This window comes from Arvicola amphibius, chromosome 7 (genome assembly GCF_903992535.2).
Source record: "Arvicola amphibius chromosome 7, mArvAmp1.2, whole genome shotgun sequence".
NCBI lineage: Eukaryota > Metazoa > Chordata > Mammalia > Rodentia > Cricetidae > Arvicola > Arvicola amphibius.
In genome coordinates, this window is record NC_052053.1 from 116,232,585 (window position 1) to 116,260,561 (window position 27,977).

The 27,977-nt window shown below is 41.6% G+C and overlaps 1 protein-coding gene across 10 annotated transcripts in view; it reads right to left on the minus strand.

The window, feature by feature from the left end:
• The window catches only part of Mia2 (MIA SH3 domain ER export factor 2), a 70,613-nt gene extending 43,367 nt beyond the window's left edge, over window positions 1-27,246 (minus strand). For 2 of the 10 annotated variants that reach the window (XM_038336530.1, XM_038336529.1), the window contains exons 1-6: window positions 26,906-27,245; window positions 22,189-22,322; window positions 19,452-19,538; window positions 15,116-16,439; window positions 5,721-5,903; window positions 5,521-5,621 (exon numbers count right to left, since the gene is read on the minus strand). In XM_038336530.1, the coding sequence (XP_038192458.1) occupies window positions 5,521-5,621; window positions 5,721-5,903; window positions 15,116-16,439; window positions 19,452-19,538; window positions 22,189-22,322; window positions 26,906-27,020 (1,944 nt within the window). In that variant the 5' untranslated portion in view covers window positions 27,021-27,245. Of the gene's footprint in view, window positions 1-998; window positions 1,153-2,588; window positions 2,840-3,206; window positions 3,311-5,520; window positions 5,622-5,720; window positions 5,904-15,115; window positions 16,440-19,451; window positions 19,539-22,188; window positions 22,352-26,905 lie in introns of those variants that run through there. The other 8 variants (XM_038336531.1, XM_038336532.1, XM_038336533.1 and 5 more) reach the window with 8 other exon arrangements.
• Between the last annotated feature and the right edge of the window lie 731 nt (window positions 27,247-27,977).

The following is a 27,977-nucleotide window of genomic DNA, read 5'->3' on the forward strand; positions in this document are numbered from 1 at the left end:
GAGGAGATTCCCAGAGCTTAAACTCCAGGAAGGTTTCAAGGATAAGGCAGTGGTGGTGCTTGCCTTTAATTCCAGAACTCAGGAGGCAGAGGTAGGTGGATCTTTTTGAGTTCAAGGCCAATCTGGTCTATAGAGTGAGTTCCAGGACAGCTAGGACGGTTACACAGAGAATTCCTGTCTTGAAAAAAAAATGTTGTGGAATATATACCACTCATTTATACTGTGGAACATTTGTTTAATGATGCAAAGATGTGTTGCGTTCTTTTATGTTACATTTTTTTTAACTCTGTAGAGCTGTGTTACTTTGCCTAAAACACCTGATTGGTCTATAAAGAGCTGAATGGCCAATAGCTAGGCAGGAAAAAGGATAGGAAGGGCTGCCTGACAGAGAGAATAAATAGGAAAAATCTGGAGAAGAGTAAGCAAGAAAAGGAAGAAAGGGGGACACCAAGGGCCAGTCACTGATTAAGAAGGACAGAAAGACACATAGAATAAAGGTAAAAAGTCCAGAGGCAAAATGTAGTTAAAGAGAAATGGGATGATTTAAGTTAGAAAAGCTGGCTAGAAACAAGCCAAGCTAAGGCCGGGCATTCATAAGTAAGAATAAATCTCCATGTATTTAAAGGCATCTCAAAAGGGCATTATTCTTTACTGGGGAAAAACAATGAGGAATTAGAATCTTAGCTCTGGCCCTGGCTAGGTGTCCTCTTAGGTAAGAAGTTTCACAGCCAAGAAACTCCAGTTTCCGGCAGCCAGAAGAACCACGTGTAACTGACCCCTGTTCAAAATAAATAACGTTCAGGCAAATTGACTCCGGAATTGAGAACGGTGCGGGCCCCTCTGGAAGTTCCACGTTGCCTTCCGTATGCCCTGGCCCCTTTCCCCGCGGCGAGCAGCAGCCGAGCACAGGCCGGGCGAGCGCTCTGAGCTCCGGCTAGGTTCCCCCGCCGCAGACGCTCGGCCCCACCGGGCCCACGGCTCCCGAGCCCAGGACTCACCCAGCGCAGCAGCTCCAGAAGCAGCCGCACGCACCCGGCGGCGGCCCCGGACCCCACCATCGCCGCGCCCACGGGCGGAGGCCTCGCAGCCGGCCCGCCGGCCAGCAGCAGGCCCGGGCGCAGTCGGCGGGGCGCTGGGAAGGCGAAGGCGCCGGCGGCCGGCCCGCACCACCGCGGGCCCCGCGGGGGGAGCCCGCCTCTCACCCCCGGTCTTGGTCTCGCCGGTGCGGTGGAGACGCCTCCTCTACCTCTACCAACTCCGCGGACACGTCCGCGCTCGCACTTAAAGGGCCCAAGCTCCTCGCCTGGGCCTCCAAACCCTGAGTAAGGAGATACAGAGCACTAAGCCTGCGACTGCTGTCGCAGCCGAGGCCTCGGGAGCGGTCCCGGGGTGAAAAGACACCCCTCGTCCCAGCTCCCAACGCGCTTCAGTCCTCTCTTCTCAAGCACTAAACCAACACTGCGTTGCGGGGCAGAGAGACGCTGGCCTTCGTCACAATTCCGACCAGAACGTTCGGTGGTGCACGAGCCCGCGCGCGACAAGCCTTCCGCGTCGGCCCTTCGGACTCTGGCTACGAAGGCGTTCGGGTCAACTGTGTGTGTGCTCTGGTCAGAGTTTAACCTCTCCTGGGCAAGCCCGCTTCAGTCCTCCTCTGCCCGGCCTTCAGGTTCACTCACCTGAGGTCACCTGGTGGGCACTAGCCAGGAGTCCCCCAGACTTAAACTCCATTAGCGCCTCGGTACCTAAATCAAATCAAGCCCGTGTGGACTTTTGCCCAGCACGGGGCGCTCACGGAGAAAGGAACTAAATGTAGCAGCTTGCCCTCTAAATTTAGGGCTCTATTTTTAGGGCCATGGCATGAAGTACTGGGAGAGACGATTTTAAGCATAAGGTTTAAAAGATAACCTGTCTCTAGTGTGTGTTTTCTTTACCAACACCTTCGTCTTATCCCAAACTAACGTGTCTTCAGTTAAGCAGTTCAGAGGAGCCCAAGAGAACTTGAACAGGAAATCATAAAACCTTTGTAAATTCCTGTAATAAAACCTTCTAGTGAAAACACCACTTTCATGTCACAAGCACTCACACAAAATCAGAAACATCCACGGTTACAGCCAGTGACTTAGGACCAAACTGAGGCCTATGTTGTCGAAACTCAAATTGTTCTTTGCCACATCACCCTAGGGAGTTTCAGAAACTGCTGCTATCGGAGGTAGCTGAAGTTGCTCAACTTTAAGTTAGTGCACGACTTTCATACGTGTCAGATTGGGTTGAAATTAGCTTATGTGAATACTGAAGAAGTGAGCTTAAAATTTATCTTTAAATTTCAAAGACCCTTAAAGCTTCTATTACAACACTGAATTAATTACTCAAAAAAAAATTCTTCAGTGCATCTGAGCATTTTTAATGGGCTCCAGAACCTTACTGGGATCTTAGAATTTGTAAATAGGAAAGAAAGAATTGCTCTGCTCAGCCTGTCTTCCTATTGATAATCGTGTGCCCCTTTCCAATCTGCAATAGTTACCATCCCAAAGGCTAAAAGCAGAAATGAGACAAGTGAAATTTTAGAACGAAGAAAAACCCAAGCATACCTATAGCAAAAATTTCTCCACGGCAAAAGCAGTAAACTTAACAGTCAGTGCACAATTTGAAATTAACTTCTGAACGCATTCGCCGGCACAGAGACACTGACCTCCTCACGCAGACCTTCCGGCTCCATGTCTTAGGAGGTTCATGTTAAAACACCCCAACATGGAAATACAGCTCTCCTGAACACTTCATATCCTTGAGAAAGAGTCCAGATCTTAATACCTTCTGCACTCCTGTTTCCACACACACAGGGTGATCCTGTTTGGACACTGAGACAGAGGGGTGCTATAGGTGGAGCTGTGACTACCAACCTGGAATCCAATTTCATGGACTTCAAAACTTATTGAAGACAATGTGCACACATATTTATGCCTGTAGATAGTTATTTTCTTAACTATTATACATAACACACATTAAGATCCACAACTGGAAAGAAAAGTCCTAAGATTGCTAACTACTGAAACACTAAAGTTTTTATCCTACAGTCTATTCACATAGAGTACGTAAGTCCTACCAGACGAAAGATATTCCAAGACTATTCTTTGTAGACATGAGATTTTATTATCTGATGAAGGACCTGCTTTCAAGGAAACGACAGCAAACGATATTAGTGCTCTTACCAGCTACGAGAGAGCATCCACTGACACTAGATATCGCTAACCAGAAGACCCAGTCCACAGCCTGAGAAACTGATTTCCCTCATGAAGGCCCTATGTCAGAGCTGTGACTAGCTACTCCCAGAGTTCAGCACTAGTGACACACATAGAAGCACTCCTCTTTTGGAAGGAAGTCTGTCGTGATGCACTGCTATTCTCTGTAGGTATGATGTAAGAGCCGTTCTCAGAATCTATTGAATCAGGAGCTACCTGTTCAATAGGAGTGGGCCATGGTCTTGTTTATGACACCTATAAATGAAGCATTGCGGGGAGGAACAGAGGAATGTTAGAACTTCAAGAGGTTCCCCAGCTAGTAAATGAAGTTGGTAAAAAGCTGTGTTGGCTGCTATGGCTCGAGTGAGACCAGGAAAGCACGTCTACACATCAGCAGCCTGAAACACTAATTAACCGAAACAATCACCGCAACCAGGCAAGAAAATGTTCACTCAAACTTAACTGGAAAATTGCTCCAGTTTTTTGTTTGCAGGAGCTTTTCAGATCTGTGTAATGGGTGCCTCAAAGCCGTGCCAGATTGCTAGGTTCCAGGTCTGTTAGAGGCTCTTCAGAACATTTAATCCAATGATTGTGGGCTGCGGGCCGCAGAGAAGCCAAGCAGTTAAAATACATGCAAGCGGTTGTACAGTACAAGTCTCCGTTCGTCAGCCTGAGCATTGCCAGACTAGAGAGGTTTCTACTGCAATCTTTTTAGCTTTCTGAGAGAATCCGGAATTGTTAAATGAACTCACATTTTAAATATTGACAATAGATTTGTGTGTGTGTGTGTGTGTGTGTGTGTGTGTGTGTGTGTGTGTGTGTGTGTATGTATGTACTCGCTGTGTTTTGTTACAGTTGTTTTCAGAACTGGGGAACTAAACCCAAGGCCTTGTGCAACCCAAGTTCTCTCCTCCATGGGGCTGCATCACAAGCCCACATCACCAGACAGGTTTCTCTGTGTAACAGCTCTGACTGCCCTGGAACTCTCTCTGTAGACCAGGCTGGCCTAAAACTCACAGAGATCCACCTGCCTCTGCCTCCAGAGTGCTGGGATTAAAGGTGTGTGCCACCACCCTCAGGTCCGACAATGACTTTAAATGTACAAGCCCACTTCACCAGGAGCCTATTAGCTAGTCTCAGCCTCTAACACTGAAGGTTTAATACTAAGACACTTCTCCAAAGAATATGTAACTTTCCAAGACCACAAAAAATTAAAATAGACTTAAATTCAATATTTTTATGTCTAAAGAATTTCAACTGAAACAGTTAAGGAAAATATATTTGACTATATTTACTAAGCCCACAAAAGTAAGCATACTTCGTAGGTTTCATTAAATAAATATTTCAGATGGAGTTTCACTTTGTAGCCCACGCTGAACTCCAACTGACAATCCTCTACTTCTCAAATGCTGGTATTGCAGATGTGTGAAATCACTCACATTTAGCAGACAGATTAGCAACAAAAGAGAATGTGAACAGAATTTGGAATTTTTGCTACAGTAAAGTTAAATACTACAGTGCTGGTTGGTTTTGTATTCTTATTACACTACTTCAAGATCACAACTGTCATTTGGTACTAACAATTTGCTCAAGACTCTTAACTCATACTATTTCTAATTGACTCATTTAGTATAATTTTACCGACAAAACAAAACGAAAAAACAAGAAAATCATTATTTATATTTTAAAAAAAATTCCTGCTGGTCAGTGGTAGTGCATGCCTTTATATCTAGCACTTGCGAAGCAGAGGCAGGCAGATCTTTGAGTTTGAAGCCATCCTGGTCAGTAGAGTGAGTTCCAGGATAGCCAGGTATACACAGAGAAACCCTGCCTCAAAAATAAATAAATAAATAAATAAATAAATAAATAAATTTCTAACAAAATCTATTAACAAAACCTTTATCTGAGAGGAACTCACGTAAGATTTCATGGAAAGGAAAGCACTGCGAGGCTTTTAGAGGGAAGAGTCACTCAAGCATATAAGTCATTCCTATATTCGGTAAAAAAAATACTGCAAAAGATTTAAAAATCCATGGGGCGGGTGACATGGCTCATCAGGTAAAGGAGCCACCAAGCCTAGTGGTTTGATCCCTAAGACCCACGCGGGGGAAACAGACTCCAACAAATTGTCTTCTGACCTCCACATGTGTATCAAGGCGCTCTCTCTCTCTCTCTCTCTCTCTCTCTCTCTCTCTCTTTCTCTCTCTCTCTCTCTCTCACACACACACACACACAAAGACAACACATTAAATAAATATAAATAAAAATTTTAAATCTGACTCACCCTTTCTATAAAAATTTCGATTGTTGAAAAAGCAGAATTCATGAAGCCGAAGACATCTATCTGAAATAAATACTTCAGAATCTGAAACTCTGCATCATTTTCTGTTGGTTTAGAAATAAAACATATCACCATGTGCTCTATCATTTCCGAATCTACTTTCTTCTTCAGCCGATGAACTGGAACAGATAACCATTTCTTACCCTGTTGAGAAACCAGCTGACTACCAAGCAAGGCACCTTCCACAGAGCCGTCAGCGTCCGCCACAGCAGGCCCTTCAGGGTCCTCCCAGGATTCTGAATCTTCCTCGTTCCTTTTCGGAGGTGAGCTTTTGGAATGTGTTCCTTCATGGACACTCACAGGTAACTCTACTTCGGAGGCCATATCTACAAATACATAGAAAGAAACATCTTTTCTAAAATCCTTGCTTCATAGTTGGCTCCTTTTATTTTCTGAAAAGTTATTGTTTGAAACAACATGGCCAGTATGACACGACATGGGAGAAAATGTACGAAACATTAGCTGTGGCTTGTATCAGTTCTTAAAGTAGTGTGTGGCAAACTGACCACAAGTTTTTGGCTTAAGTAATAGAATTTGTTCTGTTAGACTTTTTGAAGTCAAACTCTTAAAGCCATATTTGCAAAGCTATGTTCCTTCTGGTAACTTGAAAAAACAACCTCTGAAGTCCTTTCTGCATGTGAGATAACATATGCCCATGGGGCTGGAGGTTAAGGCAGGCCTTGAGGGGCTGGTATTCACATAGTGCTTCCTTTATATATTGACCAAGGAAGATCAAAAATAAATAAATAAAAGTACTGTACTCAGATCTACTCTACACACGTATGTGGGGGGGGGGGGTTGTCCTAAAAGCTGTGTTCAGGCAAACAAACATTTTTTTTAAAAAATTAAAACATGGGAAAAAATTTTAAAATGAAACCAATCATGGTGGCACGAGTCTGGAATCCCAATATTTAATAAACAAACAGAGGAGAGTGACAAGTTCAAGAGCAGCCTGGGTGATCTAGCAAGACCCAGGCTTTAAAAAAGAAAAACCCAGAAACTAATGACCATCAACACGTTTTCCTCTACCGTACAAGCTCATGATTAGGAATAATAAACAGGTCCCACTAAGATTCCATCCCTTTCCAGGCAGTGGTGTCACGTGCCTTTTATCCCAGCACTCGGAAGACAGAGGTAGGTGGAGTTCTGTGAGTTCAAGGCCAGCCTGATCTACAAAGAGAGTTCCAAGAGAACAAGGGCAACACAGAGAAACCCTGTCTCAAAAAACCAGCCCTCACACTCACAAAAAGAAGTTTAATTCCTTGTACTGATCAAGATGGCTCAGGGGGTAAAAGTCATTGCAGCAAAGTATGACAACCTAAGTTCAAGTTCTAGGACACACACAGTGCAAGGAGAGAACCGATCTTGTTGAGAGACAACCGCTCAGCAATTAAGATCATTACCCTTTTCTTCCAAAGGACTCAGGTTCAATTCCCAGCACCCACACGGTAGCTCACAACTGTCTATAACTCCTGTTCCAGGGGTCCTGACACTCTTACACAGACATGCAAACACCAGTGAACATAAATTACAAATAAGTAAGTTTATTTAAAAAAAAAGAGAGAAAGAACTAACTTTACAATTGGTCTCTGCTCATCACACATGCACCATGACATATGCATACGAACACATACACACATACACATAAATAAAAATACACATTTTTAAAGTAAATAAATAATTTTTTAAAAAGATTTCATTCCTGGGGCTGGGGAGATGGCTCACTTGCTGCATTTGCAAAGGACCCAGGTTCAATTCCCAGCACCCGTATAATGGCTTACAGCCATGTGTAACTCCAATTTCAGGGGATCCAATGCTGTTTTCTGGTGGTACACAAACATGCCTACAGGCAAAACACTCACATAAATAAAATAATCAAATTAATTAAAGGAAAAAGATTTCTGCCAGGCATGGTGGTACATGTCTTTGATCCCCACACTAGGGAGGCAGAGGCAAGTGAATCTCTGAGTTTGAGGCCACACTGGTTTACAGAACAAGTTCCTGGTCAGCAAAGGCTACACAGAGAAACCCTATCTCAAAAATAAAATAACAAAACGTTTCATTCCTGTTAGAAACATGCACCCAAAAAGATATAATATGCAGACATCACTTAGTGAAACAGATTTTGCTTACTTTATCTGTTAGATAACCAGGGAGTTTGAATGGCCAAAATTATTTACAGTGTCTACAGGATGCTAATATTGGTAGCTAATTCTATCTAATAAATAGAATAGTTACAACAAGAAAAGCCATACTAGAGTTTACAGTAATTGATTTTAAGTTCCAAAACTGATCCCACTAGATCATGTGTATGTAATAATAGTTGCCATTAAATATAAAATCCACAATCACTCAAGATTTTTATTGTGTGCATGTGTGTGTGAAGGTCAGGGGCCTTTTGCAAGAGTCAATACTTTGCTTGTACCTTGTAAGACCTGGAGATCAAACATTTATACAGAAAAAGGGCAGCAACGCTAGGTTATTTAGGAAGAAGTTTGCAAATGATAAGGTGCCGATCAAATGTCACACGTTGCTGTTCTTTATGTCCTTTCAGGGATTCATTAAATTCAAATTTTGTCCATGGTTGTCCCTTTAATCCCACATCCATTCCACTCCATTAGCATGTACCATACCATACGACATAGCTGAGGGAGCATATTAAAAAAAAAATCATGCCAGGCAGTGGTGGTACATGCCTTTAATCCTAGGACTCTGAAAGCAGAGGCAGGCAGATTTCTGTGAGTTTGAGGCCATCCTGGTCTACAGAGCGAGTTCCAGGACAGGCTCCAAAGCTACAGAGAAAACCCTACCTCAAAGAAGAAAACAAAACAAACAAACAAACAAAACTTCCTGGAACTCCCTCTGTAGATCAGTCAGGCTGGTCTCAAACTTACAGAGATACACCTGCCTCTGCTTCCCAAATGCTGGGATTAAAGGAGTGTGCCACCACTGCCCAGCACAAAAACAATTACTTTTAAGAAGGCTTTTAAAATTCCACTCAAACCCATCCTTTATATCAACTGAGAATTTTAGAGGAGTAGATACTCTAGAGGGGAATCCTCTTCAGCTAACACAACGTCTTGTATACTTTTTGTATTTACTTATTGCAACAGGGTTTCACTCTGCAGTCCGGCATGGTTTCACAGAGAATGTGCTCTTGTCTCAGCCTGTCCAGTGCTGGATGATAGCTATACACAGCCACATGCAGCTCTTACTACGTCTCCCATTCAGAGTACATTATGTTAGTGACTCAAATACTAGAGGGTGTCGTGTAACACAAATAAAATAACGTACCTATAATGCCAACACTTGGGAGGGAAAGGTAGGAGGATGAAGAGCTGAAGGTTATCCTCTGCTAGTGTGTTTAAGGCTAGCCTGAGCTACATGAGGCCCTGTCTCAAAGAAACAAACAAGAAAAAGATTGGCAGAGTTTAGACAATGACATTTTGTAGTTCTATGTTGACTCTGTACATGGAAGATACAGATATTTGCAATAAATAAATAAATAAAGCAATTATTAAATCCATGCTGCCATGAGTTTGTACACACAAATACTTTTTTCTCTTTCAAGACAAATACAGGACAAGGCTGTACTGAAAAATTAAGTTAAAAACAGTACTAAGCTGTATTTTTGGTCATTTTGGCTATGATCACTCCAGGCAAAGGAAAACTCTTACGCAAGATTATTGTTTCCTTTGGTAATTTCAGAAGGGTCACACACTGCTTTAGCAAGATAAGAATGTCAAATTACTGAAAGCAATCTCAGAAGATGATGAAACTTGTCACTACCTTTTCTTTCCCTCAGAAATTAATTAGACCTATTTAAACAAAAATCCATGTTATCAACCAAGCATGGAGGTACACTCATGTAATCAAGCACTCATGATGCTAAGGCAGGAGAATCATGAGTTCAAGGCCAGCCTGGGATACATAGCCAACCCCAGTCTCAAAAAATTAAATGAGGTGGTCATAGCCCATGCCTTTATTACCAGCACTTGAGAGGCAGGTGGATCTCTGAGTTCGAGGTCAACATAGTCTACAGAGCGAGTTCCAGGACGGCCAGAGCTACACAAAGAAATGCTCTCTCAAATACAAACAACCCTGAAACCCACATGGTGGAAGGGAAAAATCAATGTTCACAAATTGTTCTCTGACCTCAAGGTGTACACTGTAGCACAACTGTCCATCCCCCACCATATACACAGACAGATACAGACAAAATAAATAAACAAATGAAAAAAATTAAACAAAAACAGGTGTTGCAGGAAGTCCAAGGAAAAGGGAGGGAGCAGAGGTAGATTTGATCAAGATATATTATATATAAGTATAAAACTCAGTCTAAATTTAAAAAATTTTGAATGCATGTTTTCAAGTGATAGAAAGATGTCAACAGTTAAGAGCATTGGCTGTTCTTCCAGCGGACCCAGGTTCAATTCCCAGTGTTGACGTGGCAGCTCACAATGAACCCTATGTTCTCTTCTGTGATGGATAGACATATATGCAGGCAAAAATAGTCATACACATACAAATTAACTAATTTCTTTTTAAAAACATGTTATCCAACTAATAATTTTTCTTTTTCTGGATTTTCATAACAGAGTTTCTTTGTGGAGCCTTGGCTGTCCTGGAACTCGCTCTGTAGACCAGGCTGGCCTCAAACTCAGAGATCTGCCTGCCTCTGCCTCCTGAGTGCTGGGATTAAAGATGTGTGCCAACACCGCCTGACTAAAAATTTGTATAACTTTAGGAAAATATTTATTTTATATCTCAATTAAATAGAATTGAGTTTATATAAGTTATATATTTCTGAACTTTCTGTTTATCCTGCAATTTTTTTTAGACAGGGTCTTACTCTATAATCGAAATTAGCCTTGAATTCTGGACCTTTATTCCTCACCCTCTTAAGGGCTAGGATCACAGGCATATGCCACCACACCTAATTCACACACACATCTTTTAAACAACCCAAAACATGCCTGAATGTAACTTCAGAATAAAAATACATGTGCACATCTACTGAAAACCTTCATTTTTAAAAAAGAAAAACACCAGAATTTATTGAGAAAACATAAAAGACCAAAGAACTTAAAAAATAAAGGAAGATGATGAATTGACTTAGACGCTTACAAAAAGTTCCAATTCTTCCCAAATTAGGCTATGCATTCTCTATGAAGCCTACATTTTCAAAGGACTATCTGACAGGGAGATGGCTCAGTAGGAAAAGGCACTTGCCATCGAGATTGACGACCCGAGTTTCATCCCTGGAACAATCACGGTGCAAGGAGAAGACTGGCTCTAGAAAATTTTCCACTGACCTCCACTCAAGCACCATGGCATGCATGTGCACATGCACAATAAAATAAAATAAAATAAGAATTAAAGAGTAACAAATTTTAAAGAATTATATTTTCCACAGAATTAACTTTTAACATTTCCAATTTCAAACACATATAGGTCAAAAATTGCTGTTTATAATGGTGTACCATATAATTATGTCCATATCAGATCAAAAGAGCCATCAGCTTATTTCGAGAAAATCAATGATGGGGGAGCCAGTAGGATGCTTCAGCAGGTGGAGACACTTGCCACACACTCCCACGTATGGAAGACCGAGGGAGGAAGGGCAGGAGTTTGATCACAGCCTTTGCTGCTGGGAAATTCACAGCCAGCCCCAACCAACCCAGGACCCTGTCTCAAAAGGAAAAACTGGCCTGCCTGGTCTACAGAGCGAGTGGCAGGACAGGCTCCAAAGCTACACAGAGAAACCCTGTCTTGAAAAAACAAACAAACAAACAAACAAACAACAACAAACTGAAAGAATAATCTCAGCACTCTGGAGGCAGAAGCAGGCAGATCTCTGTGAGTTCTAGGCCAAATGGGTCTTCAGAGTGCGTTCCAGGACAGCTAGGACTGTTACACAGATAAATCCTTCCTTGAAAAAAAGAAAGAAAGAGAGAGGGGGGGGAATGAAAAAAGAAAAAGAAACTTTCCTAGTATTCATTGCTTTATGAAATGATAAATGAAATTTAAAACACTGATCTTTCAGAATACCTTGAAATCATCAAGTTAAGTTGTGACAAATTTCCATGTATCAGTCTCTTTGAGCAGTAAATAATTTTATTGGAGATTAGGAACAATCTGTCAGAACTCTCATTTTCCATGAATTCTTTTTTCTCTTTAAAATATTTTTTAAAATATAATATTTGACCGTTTTTAAATCTCCTATATTTCTAGATTTGATGTTGCTTTGTTTTGTTGTAGTCTCTTTTCCTTCCAATGCCTCTGATCAGCTTTTCCACAAATACTTTTTGGGAAGATTAACAAGTTTAAAACAAGGGAATGCCCTTTACAAGAAGCCCTCGACAACCAAGGTCCCTAATGTATGTGGTTGTGCACCATTCTCATGTGGAAAGAAAGCTAGGTCCATATTATACTGGCGCTGATAGTAAGCAAGTAGAATATTGAAATATTAACAGTTCTTGAAAATATAGGAAAATCTATTGGTTCCAATGCAAATGTGTTCCCTTCTGAGTTCTTAGCATTTTGGGTTACTTTTGAAGGGTTTTATGTCATTCTAAGGATCAGTTATTTTGTTATTACTGATAAATATTTTCTGAGGATTTTAAAAATCTTTTCTTTCTCATTTCTATTAACGTACACTTGTGTGAGCCTTCTCCATGTATGCATGCAGTGTCCCAAAAGGCCAGAGAAGGCTGTTGTTTCACATATAACTGCAGTAACAGGATTTTGAGAGCTGCCCGATGTACGTGCTGTGTCAGGACCCTGAAAAGCATCGAGTGCTCTTAACCACTGAGCCATCTCTCCAGTCCTTTGCTGGGTTTCCAATCTGTCACAGACAAATCAGAAAGGGGCTGACAGCTATGTAGTTCAAATCTTTACTTTAAAACCCATATAGGAGGATTTTTATTCTGTGGTATTGTGGTGTTTTTCTTTATTTGTTTTGGTTTTTCAAGACAGGGTTTTTCTGTGTAGCTTTGATGCCTGTCCTGGAACTCTCTCTGTAGACCAGGCTGGCCTCAAACCCACAGAGATCCTCCTGCCTCTGCCTCCTGAGTGCTGGGATTAAAGACATGCATCACCACTGCACGGCTTGTTGTTTTTATTGTTTGTTTTGCAACAGGGTCTCTATATGTCGTCCTGGCTGTCCTGGAACTCAACTAATGTAGACCAGGCTGGCCTCAAACCCACAGAGATCCACCTGCCTCTACCCCTGAGTGCTGTGATTAAAGGTGTACACTGCCACAAATGGCCCAACCCATGTGGTTTTAATTACAGAAATGGCTAATAATGGACATCTGAATAGAGGTGTGTCCTCCAATATTCACCCACTGCACAGCCCTCTGCTGAACTCCTTTTTTTTTTCGAGACAGGGTTTCTCTGTAGCTTTTGGAGCCTGTCCTGGAACTAGCTCTTGTAGACCACGCTGGTCTCGAACTCATAGAGATCCGCCTGCCTCTGCCTCCCGAGTGCTGGGATTAAAGGTGTGCCCCACCGCCGCCCGGCCTGCTGAACTCTTAAAATAAGAAACTGGAAAATCTTTTACAGTATTTGTGATTGAAATTTTTTAGTGCCTTATTCTTATTTTATTTGCCTAAATGTTTTGTTTGTGTGTACATGTGTGTGTGTGTGTGTGTGCATGCGTGTGTGTACACCACATACATAGCTGGTGCCTACAGAGACCTGAAGAGAGCACTGTAGCACTGTACCCCCTGGAACTTGAGTTACAGGTAATTGTGAAGCACCATATGGGTTCCCAGAGGAACTGGTCTTGGCTCCTCTGCTAGAGCAGAGAGTACTCTTACCCACTGAGCCATCTCTCCAGCCCTGCCTTTAAGAATGAAAACCAGCTGGTAGGTAGTGCCGGCCTTTTATCCAGCACTGGAGGCAAAGTCAGGCAGATCTCTGTGAGTTCGAGGCCAGCCTGGTCTACAGAATGAGACTTTGGCTTAAAAAAAGAACCTGAACTATTCTGAATTATTGATGTTGCCCTTGGCTTAGGTTTCAAAGAAAACCATTGACACATGATTCTATCAGGAATGTTTTAAAACTGAGTTTCAGTAAATGAAATCCTCATCTAGCAGAATGGAAAGTCAGCAGACCTTGACTATAATAGATTAATCAAAGCAAAATAATACAAAGGTTTTATTTAGGAAATAAGAGGAAAAAACTAAATGGTCTTAAAAAACAAAACAAACAAAAAACTAAGACTTTTGGAACAACGGTGAAAATAATGACAGAAAGAGGAAAAATTGCCTTCACTTTTAAAAGACCTCCACCCTATTTAAATTTTTAAATCTATTTACATAATATAGTTCTCTGATAACTACAATAGACTGTAAATATTTTAAGATCTTCACATAGAATCAGGACACCACTAACCATTCTTTCCTTAGTTTTTATTTTGTAAGTTCCAGGGTAAATCAAACAATAACAATTGTTCTTGTTGGTTGTTGACTCTTCTGAAAAACCTGGACTTCTTGTTTTTTTAGACTGTGTTTGTGGCCCACAGAACAAACTACGCAGGGTTCATAGGGGCTCACAGAGCCAGAAGCAGCAATCATGAACCCTGCATGGGTCTGACCTGGGTCCTCTGGATGTACGTCATGACTGTGTAGCATGGTGTTCTTATGGGATTCCTAACAGTAGGAGTGTGTATGGGGGTGTCTCTGAGTCTTTTGCCTGCATTTGGGACCCTTTTCCTACTACGGGGTCACCTCATTCAGCCTTGATATGAGGGTTTGTGCGCAGTCTTATTGTAACTTGTTATGCTATGTTCAGTTGACATCCCTGAGAGGCCTGCTCTTAGAGATTTTTGTTGTTGTTGTTGTTGTTGTTTTTTAAGGGAAATGGAGGAGGGGTGGATCTGTGGGAGAGGTGAGGTGGAAGGGGGAAACTGAAATGAGTGGAGGGAGGGGAAACTATGGCCAGAATGCAATATATGAGAGAAAAATGAATGAATGAATGAATGAATGAATGAGTGTGTATGTATTTGGGTATGTGTGAGTGTGTGCGGGTGGAGACCTGAGTGGAGCCTCAGTTTCTCTGTATGTTATTTACTGAAGCAGGTCTCTCACTCAATGGAGCTCCCCGCCCCAGCTAGTCTAGCTAGTCAACTTGCCCCTGCAATCCTCTGTCTCTCCCTTCTGGGTGCCGAGCATACAAGCAGCCACCATGCCTGCCCTGCTCGTCCTATGTTTGGGGAGAATCCAAATTCATCCTCATGCTTGTGCAGCAGGTGTTTAGTCCTCTGAGCCATCTCCCCAGGGCAAACATAACCTTTTTATCTGATTGGTACTTAGAAATATTAACCATTTGCGGCTGGAGAGATGGCTCAGCGGTTAAGAGCACTGACTGCTCTTCCAGAGGTCCTGAGTTCAATTCCCAGCAACCACATGGTGGCTCATAAGCATCCGTAGTGAGATCTAGTGCCTTCTTCTGGCCTGCAGGCATACATGCAGACAGAACACTGACATAATAAATAAATAAAAGTTTTTAATATAAATCTTTTCACACCAACCTGACAGGCTGTTTGTGCCCTCCAGCACCATGGGCTCTTTGGTGCTCTCAGCGGCAGAATTTTCAGTTTTGTCACGTTCAGCGATATTATCTTGATCCAGCGTCTGTGTGGAGAATGGTAACTCTGTGTCCTCTGGCAGACTCTGGGAGCTCCAAGGGTTATAGAAGAACTTCTTCAGATACTGCATAGAGTCGGAACCATCCGTCTTCTCCAAGGCGCTTTCCTTACCTGTCTGATCTTCTGTTTCCACAACAGTTATCATTCTGCTTTCTTGTTCCTTTCCAGGGTCAAAATCATTCGCTATAGGATGTTTGTGGTTCTCAGCCTCACCATCTTCACGTTTCCCATCATCGTCGGAAACACTTTTGTCTTCATCGGCATATGCAAAGCCGAGAATACCAAAACCAAAGTCAAACCAAGTTGGACTGGGAATTGAACTGTCATTGATGACCTTATCTTCCTTGTCTGCTGACACTTCTCTGCCTGGAGCTGGGGCTTCTTCATCAGCTGAAACAGAATTGGGAACATCTTGTAACGGCGGATTGTGTTCTTTGGACAATAACTCAAGTCCTGTGTCCTCCTCTCCAAAACATGTAGCAGGGGCTTCTTCATCAGCTGAAACAGAATTGGGAACATCTTGTAATGGCAGATTGTGTTCTTTGGACAATAACTCAAGTCCTGTGTCCTCCTCTCCGAAACCTAAATAACTTGTAAACCCACCACCAAACCAGCCAGTGGCTTGAGGCTTGAGGGTGTTCTCTGACTCAGACACTAGCTCATACAGTTCCTCTGGGGCTGGACTGAATTCTGGTGTCTCTGAATCAAACTGGGCTTCTGGATCTTGCTCAGGCTCCATTTGGGGTTCACCATTGCTTAGTTTCTCTGGGTCATTCTCCTCCTCCACTGTTAATTCTCTAGTTTGGGATGAGCTTTCTTGGGTGGATTCAGAATCCGCTTTAAAAGTCTGCTCTTCTTCTCTCCCCAGTCTAAACAGTCCTTGCATTTCAGGTAAGTCATGGTCCATGTCGGAAGTATAACCCTGCTCCCCACTGCCCGTACTTCCAGCCTCTTCCAAGTCCTTATGCTCATTGGAAATCTTGAACTCTTCACGGGTTTCTGATGCTGAAATTTGGTCTTCAAACAAAGTCCCTTTAGACGCTGCATAAAAGTCAAGTTCTGGCTGAAAATCACTTTCATATATATTATAGTTTTGGTCTTCATATTCTTCATATGGGTACATATTTCCATCACCATCGCTGTTCAACTCACTATGTTCACTTCCAAATATGTAGCCTTCCCCAAGAAGACAAAGAAAGTCAGATTCCTAAAAGAAAAAAAAAGTCATAAATACCTCTCTGTAAACATCTTGAGATAGCAGACTGTAGCCAGGTGTGTTATTTCACACCTATAATCCCAGCACTGAGGCGGCAGAGACAGGCAGATCTCTAAGACTGAGGCCAGCCTGGTCTGCAGAGGGGTTTCCATGATAGCCAGGGCTACACAGAGAAACCCTATCTTGGGGGAAAAAAAGCAAAACCAACCAAAACAAAAATCATGCAAGAGCACTTATTGCTCTACAGAGGACCCGAGCTCAGTTTTCAGCACTCCCTGCCTCCAATGCCAGTTCAGGGGATCTAATACCCTCTTCTTGTCTTCCTGGGCATCTGTATACATGTGGCATACACTCACACAGACAAACAAATAAAAATAAATGTTTTGTTTAAAAAAAACTATTTCAAAAATAACATAAAAGGATGACTATGATTTTCTCAAAAATATACAACGACCTTAAGCCCAAAATAAAACCTAAAATCAGGTCTCTGAATCTCAAATACATGTAACACAACTGATTTCTGAGGACTAATGGTATAAATTCAAATGAAAATTCTTAGAGTATGCTTTATTTGTTCTCAAACAGCTGAAAAGCATAGATTATTAATGCTTTGAGTATATTCCACAAATAAGTTCTGATGAGAAGGCATACACATGGAGTAGCTACAAAATCCGGTGCCTCCTAAGAGTGTGCTAAGTGAATGCACACATTTGTGCAGTGATTTCAGGGCACGGGCTATATAACTTAAATGTGTTTCCCCAAAAGCATATACAGGAAACTTAATGCAACCGTCATAAGAGACGGCCCCTTGTCTTTAGTGATTAGGCCACGAGGGCAATGTGAATGGATAAAAAAAAAAAAGCTGTTATCATTGTCACTGGAGTGGGCACATCATCCCAGGAGTGCTTCTTTACCAGGGGTGGGCTCAGCCCCTGCTCTGTCAGGCCTTCGCTCGCTCACTCTCTTTCCTGCTGCCATCGGCTCTCCCATTTGGATTGTTCCGCAGGTAAAGGTGCCTATCACCAAGCCTAAGGACCTGATGGTCAAACCTACATAATAGAAGGACAGAACCAACTCCAGCAAGTTGACCTCTAACCTCCACACATGGACTGTGGCACAAGGACACACACATGCACACAGATGACTAACGTTGAGCACAAGTATACCATGATGTCCGTGTGGAGGTCAAAGGACAAATTTGTAGAGCTGATTGTCTCCCTTCCACTTTCACAAGGGTCCCAGGGATCAACTCAGGTCACCGGGCTTTGTGGCAAAGCTCCTTCACTGGCTCAGTCATCTTATTACTGGCTCCATTTTTTTTAAATTGCACACTAACTATAACATCCCCCCAATCTATACAGAGTGATAATTGGCTCACAAAAAAAATGCACATAATGACTGCATCGAATCTGCTGAGTTTAGACAAATCCACTGCCTTAGCATCACTGGAATGTAGACAGAGGCTGCTTGTTTGTTTCCTGGCTGCCCAGACCCAAAATAATCACACAGAAACTATATTCTGCTTGGCCTATTAGGTCAGCCCTTTGGTTAACTAACTCTTACATCTTAAATTAACCCACTTCTATTATTCTGCATTTTACCACGAGGCTTGTGGTTTACTGGTAAGGCTCTGGGGTTTCTTTCTCCTTTGGCAGTTACATGGCGTCTATTTGACTCTGCATACTCTCTCTATATATATCTCTGTTTGGATTTCCCACCTGGCTTTATTCTGCCCTGACATAGGCCCAAAGCAGCTTCTTTACTAACTAATGGTACTAAAACATATTCACAGCATTCAGAGAGGAATCCCACATCACTGGAGTCTAGGTAAATACTCCAAAAGTTTCCTGAGAAGCACTAAAGATTTAAGTCAGCACCTATAGGGTGAGAAGAAACCAGCTAGATGAAAACAGTGTGGGGTGTCCTACCCAGAGAGAGTCCCTTCAAGCGTCTGGGCTAAGAAAGAGTTGGAACATTCTAAGGACACCCAAAAGCCAGTCTATACACGGGTATGTGTGGCTTATGGGAGGAGGGGGGCACAAGACAGAAACAATGGCACAAACAGGATCTGTGAGGCCAGGAATGGAGTCTGAGCTGTATGCCAGGGCCAGTGGAAAGCCATGGAAGGTATTAAAGGAGAGGAATGACATGACCTGATCATTTGCTTTTGTTTTCACAAGATCCATTGCTTTTTGAAGAATGGACTGGAAAGGAGCAAAATAGAAGGCTACTGTGTTCCGGTCAAGAAGTGATGATGCCTGGCCAGTGAAATGGTTCGGTGAATAAAGGCAATTACTGTGCCAGGCTGGGAATGTCAGTGTCATCCCTGCAGTCCATTTAAGTATGAAGGTGAGAACTTACTCCTCAAAGTTGTCCTCTGACCTCCACAGGCGCTCCCTGCAATGGCTCTTCCCCTTATTATGCACACTAAGCACAATAATAATAAAATAGAATTTTGAAAAAGAGAGACGACGACGCCTTGGAAGAGGTCTACAAGAGTGGACATACACAGAAGAGAATGAGCTACAATACAGCAGAGATAGAAATGACAGGACCAAGTATCCAACAGGAAGTGGACAGCTAATCCCAGTGCCAACGAAAGACAGTGTGGAAGCAAACAGTCTTATTTCACTATGTCGTCACTCCTGGTGAAACCTGGAATCTGGATAAACTGGCAAGTCAAATTCATGTATTGAAATATCATTTTGTGATTCCTTTTCTTTTTTTAATTATATATTTTATTTAGAGTATGTTGTGTCTCTCCAGAATTTACTTTTTAACCACTGTACTCTATTACCTGTTAATTGCTCAGAAAGCAAAGTCTTTAACTGTGCTGTTTTATCTAATTGTAGTCACATACCCAAACCATGCCGAGAACAAGTTCTTAATAACAATTGCTTACAGTCACTAAAGAAGGCACACAACCAATGACATTTATTCCAAGGAAGCCATTTTGCCAAGAAACTTTTGAATCAGTTAATATCTGAGAATGAGTTTACTCACCTTAGTTGGCATCTCGACTTCTTCGGATATGAACACCTCTTCAATCTGGACTGCATCTCTGGGGAAAAATCCAAAGTCCTTTCCTTTCTATCAAAATGGAAAGCAATGTTATAAAGGAGAAGTGATTGAAGCAGTCATAACTACTGAGCCTCAGTTCTTCTTGTGACCTTGACTTTTAGCTACATGAAATCACAAATCATTAATTGGCTCTCAAATGCCATCTAAAAATCACGAGTGGGGACTGGGGATGTAATGAGGTGGAAGAGTGCTTTCTTAGCATGCACAGGGCCCTGGATTCAAGCCTCAGTGCCAAACAAGCAATAACAACAAAGAGAACACGAGTGAGGCTTTAGCTTTTTGCTATTTGACAGAATAATATTAACTTAAGGGCACAATGACCCACACTGTAAATGCCCCTGTCAAAACTGGACTATATACTCCTACTATTCTCGCTCTCTCTCCATTCTTTCATTTTTAAGATTTATAATATTTTTCCTTTTTTTTTTTTTTGGTTTTTCGAGACAGGGTTTCTCTGCAGCTTTTTTAGAGCCTGTCCTGGAACTAGCTCTTGTAGACCAGGCTGGCCTCGAACTCACAGAGATCCGCCTGCCTCTGCCTCCCGAGTGCTGGGATTAAAGGCGTGCGCCACCACCGCCCGGCTAAGATTTATAATATTTTTATTCTATGTGTATGGATGTTTTGCTTGTAGTGCCTGTGGGAATCAGAAGAGGACATCAGATCCCCAGAACTGGAGTTATAGACAGTAGTGAGCTGCCATGTGGATGCTGAGAACCAAACCCAGGTCCTCTGGAGTATAGCAAGTGCTCTTGACTGCTGGCCATTGTTCCAGCCCAGCCCCTCCCTTATTTCCTAAGCACCTTCTTCTCTCAGGTTCTGCAGATTTACATTTTTTTATCTGAGATATCAAAAAAAGACACAATTCAGGTGACAGCTAAGGAAGACTCCAGAGGATGTGACAAAGTTGGAGTTTTCAATGTGTCACATTCAAAACAGCATTTAAACTCCCAGGAGCTGCAGATGTATTTATCAAAGTAGCTAAGGTCCGTGTCTCCCCAAGGGAGGATGCAGTTCCTTTTGGCTCCTTTCGACTTTTCTGGGCTAGCCTGGTAACAGAGTCTTTTGACCCAGTTCAAGCACATGTAGGATGTCCCCCAAGAGTGAAGTCATCCCTCAGCCACTCGCAGCTCTTACGCCTGTTAAGGTTACACAGGTATTTTTCTGTCTTCTGATCGATCTAATCACACATTAAACGTGATTCTGCTATCTCTCATTAGTTACAATACATAGTAATAGCAATAGGTATTCCATAGTACATAGACTGTTTGGAAATGGCCAATGAGTCCACAGTATGAGTCCTTAATGGTTGTAAGCATGACTACCCATCTCTATTTATGTTAGCAAAAAGGCAGAGAAGCAATTAGACTAAACATTTAATGTACCAAACTAAAAGCAACTGAAACTTCACTCCGATTTTATCCATTAAACACCATTTTATGTAGAATTAACATTTTCATACTTAGTAAACAAAAAAGATTGTTCTCTTGGCCTCTTATGACTTATCCTATGTCATTTTCTTATACCTGCATCAGATTTCTGTGATGTATTCAAAATACACAATCTGGTATTTTAAAGCCATTCTAAGCAGTAAAGAGTCCCAGTAGCTGCAGAGCAGGGCAAATCTGGCCAGTGGCAAAGGTTTGGTTAAACATCCCCTGGTGGGAAGAGGAAGGGTTCAGATACAGTCTGTGCCTTCAGACAGGTACGGTGTTGCACAACAGCAACATCGACACTCGGGAGGATCTGGCATTCAGGCTCAGCTTCACTGGGAGTTTATGGATGGCCTGGCCATTCAGACAGTGAGCACAGAGACTGCACTGGGGAAGAACCTGGTACATACACAATATGGGAGCCCTGTGGGACTCTACCAGATTGGTCATGTCTGGTGAGCTTGGAAGAAAACTCGTATATCATAGCATGCTGTTATTACAAAAAACATAATACACAGCAGAGATATAAATCTTTTCAATCAAAAACATTCATTATTATCCTTAGAGATAGTTTAGGCCGCTTTTAGTTTGGCAAAATAAAAGGTCTCGCAGTTATTCCTTTATTGTCCATAAAAAATATATATACCTTTCTTCCCTAGAGTATCACCCTTTCTGTTGACCTCTCCAACACACTCAGTCCTCGCTCTTCAGATAGACATGCTTTGAAATCTGATCAATTAACGTCTCAGTCTTTCTCAAACTTGGTCACTGACAGCACAGAGAGATGGTTGTGGTGGCCGTTATATCTGTTAGTACTCCTAAAGGCTTTCTAAATAAATATAAATTCTAAGCTTAAAACAATCTATGTTATGTAAAGATAATTTTGAAGCACTTTTTTATTCCTTCATTTCAAGATGCCTATCCAAAAACTTCTTTTTATAGAAATTTTAGAGCCATAGCTAAATGTGATTTTTTTTTATTTTTTTTTTTATTTTTTTATATTTTGCCCTGGCTGGTCTGGAACTTGCTATGTTGATCAGGCTAGCCTTGCACCAAGTACTTGGATTAAATGCGTGCATGTAATCATATTTTGTTTGTTTGCTTGCTTAAGTATGATGAGGGTTTTAATATTTATATAGTGATAAGAGTTCCTTTATAGACTAACAGGGAGTATCCTTGTGCAAGTTGGCCATTTATTCCACATTCAGTTCTTAAAGGTAGATACTTACACTGCCTGCCCACAGATCTTCTCTCTCTCCTGCAAGTTTAACATAAACAGATATCTCTTCGCCCTCAGTAAAGTTCAGGTACCGACAGTCAGGTCCTGTGTGATCTGTCAGGGCTAGCACTCTGCTGATTAAGGCTGCATAGACACATAAAGAAAAGCACACACTTTAAAAATGTTACTACCTCTCATTTACTTATTTGTAGACAAGGTCTTGTTATGTATCCTATACTAGCCTCAAGCTTAAAATCTTTCTGCTTCAGCTTCTCCCAGGTGCTGAGAGATTATACACAATGCTTGACTCCTCCAGCCACTTTGCCTTCCTTCAATCTATCCTTTAAGGTTTTTCTTTTTTCTTTTCTGGAACTAGCTCTTGTAGACCAGGCTGGCCTCGAACTCACAGAGATCCACCTGCCTCTGCCTTCCGAGTGCTGGGATAAAAGGCATGTGCTACCAATACCTGGCCATCCCTTATGTTTTGAAATGATAGCTGGGCCTGATAGTTCACACTTGTAATCCCAACATTCATGACGCTGAGGTAGGATGATTTCAAGAATTTAGGCTATGTCTTAGTAAGGGTTTCTATTGCCGTGGAGAGACAACATGACCACAGCAACTCTTATAAGGAAGACATTTAATTGTGGTGACTCATTTACAGTTTCAGATGTTCAGTCCATGTGTGCAGGCAGACACGGTGCTGGCTATATCTTGATCAAAGGCAACAGGAAGTGTCTGTGCCACCCGGTGTTACCTTGAGCATAGAAAACCTCAAAGTCTGCCCCCACAGTCACGCACTTCTCCAGGAAGGTCATACCTACTCCAACAAAGCCACAATAGTGCCACTCCCTATGAGCTTCTGGGGACAATACATTCAAACTACCACAGGCTATTTCTATAATAGTAGTAGTAGTAGTAGTAAAGTTTGAAATACTAATCTCAAAAACCAAAATAAACTTTTCACTACACACAGATTCAAGCACAGATTTTTTTGGCACAGCATTAAAGATTATTTACAATGATCCCACTTAATCATTTTTTATTTAAATTACATTTGCATGTGAGCACACGTGTGTGCATGTGTGCGTGTACATGTATAGTGCATGTGTAGAGGCCACAGCACAACTTTTGGGAGTCAGTTCTCTTCTGGTATCCTGTGGGTCCTGACCGTCAATAAACTCAGGCTGTCAGGCTTGGCAGCAAGTGCCTCTACCTGCTGAGTATCTCACAGGCTCGCCCTTCTTTATTGCGTTTTATGTCTTAAAGATGTCTATATTTCATTTTATGTGTTTGAGTGTTTTGCTTGCATGATTGTATATGCACCATATGTGTGCCTGGTGTCCACTGGAATTGGATCTATGGGTGGTTATGAGCTGCCATGTAGGTGCGGGGAACCGAACCCAGGTCCTCTGCAGGAGCAGTAGGCCCTCATAACTACAGAGCCATCTCTGAAGCCCGCGCCCTTCCCTGTTTTAAGCAACCTCTGTTGTTCCTGTCCACAGACTCCAGCTTGCAAATATGTTGTTCTCAAAGGAGTCACCACTGTTCTCCAGTGCGCAGGATGCTGACTTTCTTTCTGCTATCTGCATGTCCAGCCATTGTATTTCCATTCTGTTAAATCCTCCGTGTATATCTATAAGGCAAACAACCCCATTTCATCCTAAAAGTGAGCGTTTAGCTAAGGCTTAGGGGGCTGATCATAGAGCTCTGGTTGGCTAGATCTGCCCTGAGATTTTGTTAACTGCAACATCACCTTCCTTATCCTAAGCATCTATCTTCCCTCAGTCCAGAAAAAAAATCCACCTCTCTTCTTGCTTAGCTCGAATCATGCTTCCTGTCTGAGTCTGAACACCAGCATTACCTGCTGTCCTCACAATTCTCTGTCACCATTGTGTCACTTTGATCTGTTGTGCCATTAGAATTAATATTTCTACAGAGGATAAAACAGCTCACATTTCACTTTATTTCCTTTTAAAACACATTGTATTAAAGCACATCCCCTGAGACACGGGAGGCCCTCAGTGACTCTGAGTGAATCATGTATGCTTGATTCAGCCCTCCAGTGTCTAGGGTAACATACACATCATATAACTATTATGGTGCCAACATGTAAAATTTAAAAACATACTGATTAAGTCCTTCAATCAGAGTCAAAATAGTGCTGGGCAATGGTGGCCCAAGTCCTTAATCCCAGCACTCAGGAGGCAGAGGCAGGAGGATCTCTGTGAGTTTGAAGCCAGCCTGGTCTACAGAGCAAGTTCCAGGACAGGCATCAAAGCTACACAGAGAAACCCTGTCTTGAAAGAAAACAAAACCAAAAGAGTCAAAATAGCATTATAAATTACTATGAATTTGAATTTCCGTTGAATCCTAAAGATACAATAACAATGTGGAAAAGAATTGTCATTGTAGAGCACTGTGGTCAGAAACTTCTCTACATATTGAATGACTTTTCCAAAAAGGTTTAAAAAAAAAGGATAATGCATAAAAATATCACTTATGAAATGTTTACATTTAAATTGATCATATTTTGCATTTTGAGATGCTGTCTTCAGGATATGATGTGGCTGCTGCACTCACAAATGCACTGCAGCTGTGGTTGTTTGCCAAAGACCTGTGCAAGATCAAACCACTGACATCCCAGAACAGAGCAGGAAGGGACTGCTAGCTGAGGGGCTACTGAGTCCATGGCTTCTGAGGGAGGAGTCAGTTGTCTAGGGGTGTGGCCACTGGTTGGCTGCACCTGCTCCAGTGGGTGGCTCCACACCCTCAAGGTGGTTCACAGCAATCTGTAACTCCAGTGCCAGGGGCTTCCATGGCCTCCTCTGACCTCTGCCAGCACCAGGCATGCATGTGGTGCACAGACAGACATGCAGTACAACACTCATATGCAAAATAAAATGAATAATAAATCTTTTAAAAAGAACTTTCTTTTAAAAATTAAAAAGGAGAATATGAATTGGGAGAGGGGATGTTGCAAGAGTCTGCGGGTGGAGTCAGAAGTGAGATACAGGGTAGACATGAACAAAACACATCGTAAAGATGTATGAAACTGCTTAAGGATAAATAAAAATGTTATTAAAATGTAAAAAGCAGTTATGAGAGAAAAATTAAAGAGTCTTTACTATGAAATACCATGTAGTTGGCAGGGAGTGGTGGCAAAACCCTTTAATCCTAGCAATTTGGGAGGCAGAGGCAGGCAGATCTCTGTGAGTTTGAGGCCAGCCTGGTGTACAGAGTGAGTTCCAGGAAAGCCAGGACTATGTAGAGAGACTATCTCAAAACAAAAAAAAAAAACACAAAAACCAAACAATAAAAAACGATGAAAAGAAAGAAGACAGGGAAAGGAGGGAGGGAGGAAGGGACAGAGGAGGGAGGGAAGGAGGGAAAGATGTAGTAAACATTAGTTTCAAATGACTTCTGAGAAAGGTTACAAAACTTTTTATTCATAAAAATATTACTACCTGGGTGGTGGTGGCACACACCTTTAATCCCAGCACATGGGAGGCAGAGGCAGGCAGATCTCTTAGGTCGAGACCAGCCTGATGTATAAAGCAAGCTCCAGTCAGCTTGCTACACAGCAAATAAATCTTTTACACACACACACACACATATTAGAAATGTTTGTTACATATAGTTATATTTGTATTAAAATTTACATTTTGCAAAATTAAAAATAGTTTTCATGTTGGAAAGATAGAAATCATTTTCAGCAACTCTAAGATGAACATACATTTTCTTTTTCTGTTTTTATTGTTGTTGCTCTATTTTGAGACAAAGAACTCACTACGTAGATCAAGCTGGCCTGGGACTACAGATCTGCCAGCTTCTGCCTCCTGAGTGCTGGGACTAAAGGTGTGTGTCATCATACTCAGCGGTTATTTTGCATCGACATGTGAATGACAAAAAATTAAGTTCTTGGAGCTAGAGAGATGATTGAGTGGTTAAGAGTACTTACTGCTCTTGCAGAGGACCCAGAACCAGTTCCCAACACCCACATGAAAGCTCATAACTATCTGTAATCCAACGCCCTCTTTTGGATTCTGTGATCACTAGGCACATATGTTGTATAATACATAAATACATACATACCTGTGGGCAAAATATCCATATATAAAATAAGAATTTTAAATGTAAGTTCTTAAAAAACAAGTATAAATTAATTTCTCATTATAGAAACTCAAGAGAAATTAATATTGAATGTTATAAATCATATGTATAGGATCACTTATTTCAGCATTTTGCATAATAAATTAAAACAAATGACTAACATTTGATACAATTTAAACAGCTAAATCATGACACTTGAAATAAAAACATTTTTGGAGAAACTCATGAGAATCAGAAAGTGTTCATCGTGAAATAGAAACTAAAATGCAGAAGCTTCATAAAGGGCGAATTACCAAAATGCCCGATGTCTTTTTAAACTACTCAATTATCTTTAAGAAATAGTAAAAGTTTTAGTTTTTATTTAGTTTTTGACACATAGATTAATGCCATTTCTGACATATTTCTATACCAATCTTATTTTTCTCTTTTATGTTTTATACTAACACTGTCACAAAATGTTTTGCTTCGGAATTCCCTTGTTTGTATCAAGCTGAAGTTTATAATTCAAAGATTTCTCAATACTATTAACGTTGATTTCATCACACAGGTCCGCAGTAGCATTTAATGTAACTTTTAGAACTCAGTGGAAGAGTGAAGAAGAAAAGCAAACTTACTTTCACATTCCAAGTCACCACATTTTTTGAGGTGCGCCAGCAGCTTTGTACACTCCAGAACCTTGGCCAGAGAAATAAGCAGAAGGAGGATTCTTGGAACACTAATTTCCGCCATGCTTCCACAGGACACCAGGACTGCTGAACTAGCGTCGGAATGCTTGTCAGGTCGCAGACATGCCAGCCAAGCAGCAGACACTCTCTTCGGTAGTACAAGAGGAAACGGCTGAGTACTTTTCAGTTCCTCCGTAGCTACATTTTCCTGTCGGTTACTGGCTCAGCTTCAGGAATTAACACTCTTTGGTCTCAATCTGCAGTGTCAGTTAGCCAGATGATACAGATGGGCTTAATAATTAACGGAGATTTTTAGTTGGACTAAGGTTTTGTAAAGTAGCCCACGTGAAACTGACTCACTGAAGGCACCTTGCGCTCGGTGGGCAGTTCTTCGGCTGCCACAAAAAGGTAGTCTCTTCCGTCGTCTTCAGGCAGAGCAGTCAACAAGCACAAACCAAATGCGTACTGCATGCGAATTCTAACTTCAAAAGAAAAGGTACAGAGCCAGAAAATGGTGACTAATGCAGCCAGTAGATGCATTCACCATGAATGACAACCTGAGTTCCATATAACCTGGGACCTACTTGGTAGAAGGACAGAACCGATTCCCACAAGTGGTAGTCGGACCTACAGTCTCTCTCTCTCTCTCTCTCTCTCTCTCACACACACACACACACACACACACAGAGAGAGAGAGAGAGAGAGAGAGAGAGAGAGAGAGTAAATAAATAAATGTAATTTTAAAAGCTAAATGCATAATTTAAAATGAATTTACTCCTTTGCAAAAAAAAGCTTCAAATGTAGAAATTAGACTAGGAACAATGGCTGTATATGTGGCATTAAAAAGAAGGTATATACTTATACAAAAAAACCAGTATGAATTCATGTTAAAAGTATAATTTTGAAATATGATTATCAGAAAAACTCTTCCTTTGGGTATTTGTAAAAACAATCTTCAGGGTTACTATGAAGTCATAATTAGAGCAATAGCTAAAACATAATAACTACTTACTATGATCCA